The 7,189-nt window shown below is 38.4% G+C and overlaps 1 protein-coding gene across 1 annotated transcript; it reads right to left on the bottom strand.

Annotated features, from left to right (window-relative positions):
- Positions 1-2,369: 2,369 nt before the first annotated feature.
- LOC108333042 (9-cis-epoxycarotenoid dioxygenase NCED1, chloroplastic) lies at positions 2,370-4,972 on the bottom strand. Its single transcript, XM_017568363.2, has one exon. It carries the CDS (start codon positions 4,652-4,654, stop codon positions 2,804-2,806), a length of 1,851 nt encoding a protein of 616 aa, XP_017423852.1. The 5' UTR covers positions 4,655-4,972; the 3' UTR covers positions 2,370-2,803.
- Between the last annotated feature and the right edge of the window lie 2,217 nt (positions 4,973-7,189).

Genomic DNA, 7,189 nt, shown 5'->3' with positions numbered 1-7,189 from the left:
ATCTGCAAGTCTTTTGGTGGGTTTAATAATTGTTTGATGACAACTTCTAACGAAGAACACTAAATGTCGTTACTGGTCAAAGTAAAATTGTAAACCAGGGAGTTTTATTCTAATGCACTTCTATGATTAGCCATTCATTTACACAATGTTTTGGTCTTTTTGTTAAAGATATGATAATCATGTAACTCATTGCTTTAGGACTCTCTGGTTTTTTAAGCTCTTTTTCCATTCTCACTTTTGTCTATATTTATGTAAATAGAAATGACCTCATTCAATAACCTTAACAACATTAAAAAAATAAGTATAAAGAGACAAGAAATCACGTGTAACATGTCTGAAGCCGACACAAAACTCGTAACAGTACTTTTTATAAAATAAAAAGAGATTGATGGTAAATTATATTAGCCACGTTTTCTCTCTTTTTTTTCACATCACAAGCCATTTTTGCTGACTAATGACTAGAAAGAAACACGCAGCGTGCTTTAAAATGCATGTCCAAAATCCAAATGCAACATTATTTATGAAGAAAGGCATTGCAGAAATGGAACAAAGTGTAAAGTAAATATCTGGTTATTTATTATTTTGAATTTAACATTTAATATAGAGCCACGATGTTAATTCTTTCCACGTAAACGTAAAAGCAAAGTGGTAGCACATTGACTAACGAAAAGGAGAACTTACTGTGTTGGAAAACAAAAATCTGACGGATAACTAACTTCCACATAAACAAATTGGAGGCTGCCACGTGTTGGAAAAAAAATAGAAGGAACCAACTTTAGTGAATAATTTCTTTTTTCGGTGACAAAGAAATCAACTTTAATACTGATATAATTGTTGGTTCTTTTCCTTCCACAGACATATTCCATTTCATGGACCCAACAGGCAAGATTCATCAACAACGATAAACCATAAATCAGCTTTAGTCCGAGCTAACTTACTTTTTCTTAAGGGGGGTTAATTAGTGAGGTGACTGTGATTGAGATTTAATTAATTATGTAAAAAGTTTCCTAGAATTGTGTTTAGAAATGTTTTTGTACAGTAGAAGCATATTGTCTGGTTTGAAATATGATGGAGAGTGGGGAATGAATTAATGCATGATGATGGGTATATACATGACAGGGTGTGACTTCAAAGCTCGAGTTATTGGGTTCAACACGAGTGAGTGAGTGAGTGTAGGAAGCACGATGATCAGTCCCTTATGAAGATAAAAACAAAAAATGGCCATGACAATAGCTGCACTATGAGTGAAGGAATGAAAACCCATTGCAAATTGCAAATTGCAAATTGCAAAAGCTAGCACTGAACGAAGGAACTATAAAACACACACATGCCGAATCACATTGCTGCAGAAACAACTAAGGGCACATTGTTGTGAATGTTCCAAGTTGGTTGCTTGACATGATGAAAAGTTTCATTTTGGAGATGAAAATTTTGCAAAGTTGGACCCTCCATAGAGAGCAAGCACAGCACTTTGACATGTGGAGAGCCCCCTCCACAATAATTGAAGCCAAGGAATAAAACCATATATATATATATATATATATATATATATATATATATATATATATATATATATATATATATGGTGAGTTTGTCAGGCCTCTGTGGTCTATAGTTGTGTCAACTTATGTTATCTCCACAATCTACCAATAGAAACACCCCCAATTCCCTTGACTTTGTATGCCCCTTTTTCTCTTTGGTTTCACCAATCAAACACCATTTATAAGATCACCATATAAATATCATTGCTTGCTAACTTCCTTCAAGCTAATTCTCGTTAAAAATCTTGTGCCTCAGTTCCGAGTTTCAACTTGCAAGTTGACTTGCCACCTTACCTGAAGATATATAGATATTCTAGCCACGATTTGACAGTTATTTATATTGCCATGTACGTGTATCTTACTCATCGTTTCAACTTATGGCGGGCAGAAGTTGCTCTCGCCCAATTGTTTGCTTCTCATTGGACACTCACTTCTCACCATTTTAACATGTGCTACCCAACCATACCATCTTCATCAACACGTCTTTTACTCCAAGGAATTTCCCCTTTTAACTGCACAAACAAACAACATTTTTTTTACCCATGGATCAACTGACACAAACCTGTACGAAGCATAAATAAACAAACAATTGTTTCATCGTATACATTGGAAATTTTGTCATGTATAATATAATAAAAATTTTGAAAAAGTAATTAACTGTAGCGTATTAATAATATACTATTTCCCTTTAACTGAGAGACTGAATCAAGCGAAAAGGCAGGTAGTCAATGAATTCAGAGAAGACCTTTTTATTTTTATTTGCTCTCTTTCTTGCAAATCATTAGAAGGACAAGGATTTGAAGGAAACTAGAGGGACAATTATAAAAATAGGGAAACAAAACAAGAAGAATATGATTAATTATTTCTGATATTTACAACAGAAAACTGTAGTGGTGAACAGAAGTTTACAGTAAACCGTAACACATGACAGTATATCACATTCTATAGTACTGTGATATATGTTATCTATATATGCACCCTCTTTTTTTTTTTTACTTATACTTACATGCACTTGGAGCGAAAGAAAAGCAGAGACCAGCTGAGCTTCACTGCTAACTACATCCAAAAGCTACACGCTGGTCCCCAAAACCTCTCACTCAAAGTTTAACCCCAAATTATAAAAGAAATAAAAATGAAGAAGAAATAAAAATAAAAATCTGCAACAGAAAACTACAGGAGGAGGAGGAGGAGGAGGAGATTCCGGGGGCGTATCTGCAAGCATCCCTCAGTTAAATCTCTCCTCGGTTTAACCATTCACTGCTTCAAGCTTGTTTCCTCAAATCCTTAGAATGAATGAAAGTGCCATGAAAACCATAGGGAACACGAGAGGGGAGTTTGATGGAAGCTTCCAGCTTTAAATTTTTGGCATTCACAATCTGCAGCTCTGATTTCCACTCTTTCTCGTCGTGCACGAATGCCAGAATATACCCATCATCTTCTTCTTGCCCGTTCGGAAGAAACAGAGGCTCCCCGCCGAACTTTTCTTCTCCATACATGTACTTCTTCACTTCCCCACTCAGCAAATCAACTTTCGCAAAGCCCGAGACTTTGGGCCAGGGCTCGGCCAGAGCCAGATACGCGAACTGAGTCTTCCTTCCGAGCTTGTTTCTGTTCACCATGCCGGCTTCAAGGTTCACTTGTTCGGCATCGGAGATAATGGGGCGGCGAGTGGACTGCCCGGTCCTTAAGTTCAGCCTTATCTCAGACAGCACGCTCTTCAAACTCTCGTCGCATTCGTTGAAAATGGAGTCCGCAGGGGTCATGCAGGACCCAATCACCACAACCTCGTCGGTTTCAGGCTCCTCCCACGCGTTCCAGAGGTGGAAGCAGAAACAATCCGGCGCGTCGATCCACCGCATCGCATTCGCGTCCTTCGCATTCTTGTCCAAAATCCCAAACCGTGAAGTTTTGTTCTTGTCGTAGACCACTGGGGAGCCGCCGGTGATCATCTCCGTTAGTTTGAAGACCACCTGCTGGTCGGGGACGACGACGAAATTCTCCGTTATGGCGAAATCGTGCATCATGGTGGGCTCCTTCAGGGGTATTTCGACGTCAGGGGACTTGACGCCGTCGGGGGAGAAACGAAAATACTTGAGGTAAGGCTTCTGAATGACGTCGTAGCTGAGCGCGTGGAGGTCGCCGTGGACGGGGTCGAGTTTCGGGTGGGCGATCATTGTGGAGTTGAGCTGGCCGTTGAAGTCGTAACGGCCAACGGTGCTTAGGTCGCCGTTAGGGGTGATTCTCACGTGGTAGGGTAAATCGTCTTCGGACATGGCCAAGAGGTGATTATTGAAATAGACGAGACCGGCGTTCGCCACGCCCATGCCGTGGGACCCATCAACGAGTCCGAAGAGGCCGCGCGCATAGAAGAGGAGGAGGCGCGCGATGCCGGAGTGGCCGTGGAGCTCCCCGATGGCCTTGGGAAACACCGGGCGGCCTAAAGATTTCTCTTGCGTGAGACGCTGCGTCTCTGTGAAGCGACAGGAGTAGCTGGCGGAGCCGTTCGTGAACTTCACGGCGTGGACCATGCCGTCGCCATCGAAGAAGTGGTGCCCGGCGACAGGCTCGTAGAGCGGATTCGCGCCGTTGCGCACGTAGACGCCGTCAATGCATTTGGGGATTTTTCCGACAACCGGGAGTCCTTGATCCGCGGCATGCTCCGGCACCGGCGCGAAGTTCCCGGCGATTTGGACCCTCGGGTCCGCCGTTTTCGGGAGCGGGTGTTTCCGCTCGTGCGAGACCAGCGCCGTTTCGACTAGGTCCAAGGCTGTGGCAGCTGCTTTCTGGAGAAAGTTCCATTTTTGAGGTAATGGTTGGTTGGTGGCAGAGAGAGGGTTGGTTTCCCTGGACGGGGTGGTGGTGGTGGTGGTGGAGGTGGAGGTGGAGGTAGTTTTGATTGGGGTTGGTATTGTGGTGGTGGGTGTGGGTGTGGGTGTGGATGTTGGGTGGTACTGTTTGGGGAAGTGGAGGGTTTGAAGGGAAGATGTGATGGTGTTGGAAGAGGATCTTTTCTTTAGAGGAAGTAAGGTTATGGGAGAAGAAGTGGAAGGTAGGTCTTTGAAGGGAGATGGGAGTGTGGTGTTAAAGAAAGTGTTTGAAGCTGTCGAAGGCATGGTTATTGAATTTGTTTTGATTGAGGTTGAAGGAAGTGAGAATTTGCGTGAATATGTTTTTGTGTTGTCCTTGAATAAGAAGATTGGTGTGTGAGGGAGTGAGTTGGGGGGAGTGGGGAGTGAGATATGGTATATATATAGTAAGCAGAGGGAGGAGAGGATGGAGGTTTATGTGAGACATGTAGGAGAAGACCACGTGTAGGATTAAGAAAATGGAGGAGGGGACTCATAAAAGGTAAGATTGCCCAATAAGTGAATGGGACAAGGTGGGTCATAGGGGCCTCTTACAATGCCACGCACCCCCTTCTTTCCCTTTCTCTCTATGCTTTTAATAATATTATTGTTTTCTTTTTTAATATTAATCATAATTATAATATGGGGAAAGTTCCTTAAATTCAGAGCAATCACACATCAGAATTCGTGACAACAAAAACGGTAGAGAGAGATAAAATAAAGGCCCATTAGTGTGGAGAAGTATCATAATGGGCTTTTGAGTGTGGATTGGGTGAGTGAGTGGGGAACCCATTTGTTGTTTTGCACACGTCGAACCCCGCGTTCCTCCCTCTTTCACAGTACACGTGGCCAATTCTCATGCTCTCTCTCTCTTTTCTTCCCCACGTCACATCCCATTGCCCCCACACGCTTCCCTCCCTTCTACTCTCTCACGTTTATGGATTACAATTCCAACTCTACTTTTCCTCAAACCTAGTCATTATATTATAATGCCATTTTTTATATCACGTACAATTCAACTAATAACCTTCTTATTCACTGTTTTATCATAAATTATATTCTTTTTAAATTCTCATTACATTATGCATGTCAAAACACATTGTTTCTCATACTCTGCTTTTATTTTTTTATAAATCTTATAAACCAGTAATATGTATATGCTCTTCTTTATCATCTTACAGTTATAATTAATGCAAATGTATATATAGTTTTGGAAAGCATAGTATAGTTTTTTTTTTTTAATTGTACTGAAAGGTGTTATCCAAACAAGTTGATAAAGCAAACAAGAGAGAGGTGTAAGATGAAAAAACAAAAACCATTACCATCGTTCATTCTCCTTAACTTTTTCAAAGACTTGGAGACAATGGAGCAAACAATATTCCTGTGGTTTGGCAGGATTAATGTTGACAAAATTTGACTCTGCTACGTGTAAGGATATGGTTTGATTCAAGGGACTGGACTGGTTCAATGGCTTATTAGCTCAATGGTTAGACTTGGTTTTAGAAGTCACAGAGAGGCATAAACGAAATGATGCTTGATATGTTTTCATAAATACACAGAAAATTTTCACCTAAAAACTTTGGTATAGTAAAAGGAATAAACAAAATGATGTAATGCATGATGCAACTAAACAATATTTGAAGAGATATTTGTTGTTTCTTTATGTGTAATGGCCAATGGGTAAATACATCATAATCAAAACACACATAAGCTCTGGTAGCATCTACCGGAGTGGACCAGGTTGTCATGGACGCGCGTTTTGTGTTGTCATAACTCCATTTGCAAACAAACTAAGCTAATTTCTAAATATCATAGGTATCTCGATCAAACATGAACATAAGGGAATAAATCTTTTAAGTTAAGATTACACTAAATTTCCTTTCACGATGAATGCTTGTATTTGTTGGTGCTCTCACGACAATACGATAGGTAATGATCGGATAAATGTAATAAATTTTGTTAAAATAACCTTAATATTATATTAGAAAGTGAATTTAAATATAATTATTCCTTATAAAATAAAATACAAATTAGTTTTATTTTTAATAGACTTTTCAACCATTTAAAAAGAAATTGTTTTATTTTAATATTATCATTTTATTTCCATATGAACTTATAGTAGTCAAGAAAAATAAAACACTTTAATAATTTATTCAACATGTCTTTAGATTTTAGAAACTTCATAAATCATGACTATAAAAGTTTATTCAAGGTATCTTATTTTTTAAAGTATCAAAACTACACCTAAATAATCTTACTTTATAGTTTAGTATGCAATACATATCGACAACATAGATAAACTAAACTTGATATAGCATAATCAAAATTTTCGAATTTGAGTTTAAAATATATACTTGCGTTAAATTGTCTCATGGTCTAAAAAAACAATTAATATTTAGCGTTTAATCATATTATAATGCGATTTCGATCATCTTACAGTAAAATCTGTTTCCATTATTTGTGACTTTCAACGTGATCCACGTTAATTCTGTGTTATAATTTTTTTTTTTAGAATTTAGAAGAGGAAATATTTTTATTATTATTATGACATTCTAAAACCCATAATATAAATACTCAAAATATTAGTTTATGTATTACAGTTCAAAAATAATATTTTAATTGAAAACTAACTTGTTTTAACCTATATATAAGAATGCAATATTCACTAATATAGCTTTGATTTTTCATAAAAACGTAAGTTGGAATTTCTTTAGAGATTATTATATCAAGGATAGTAACCTCGCTAAAATGAATTAATTAAAGCGCAGTATACATTAATTTTAAAAATGAGTACAAAGGTGA

Source organism: Vigna angularis, chromosome 11 (assembly GCF_016808095.1).
Source record: "Vigna angularis cultivar LongXiaoDou No.4 chromosome 11, ASM1680809v1, whole genome shotgun sequence".
NCBI classification, from domain to species: Eukaryota; Viridiplantae; Streptophyta; class Magnoliopsida; order Fabales; family Fabaceae; genus Vigna; species Vigna angularis.
Note: the sequence above shows the minus strand (reverse complement) of the source record. Positions and strands in the feature narration are given on the sequence as shown.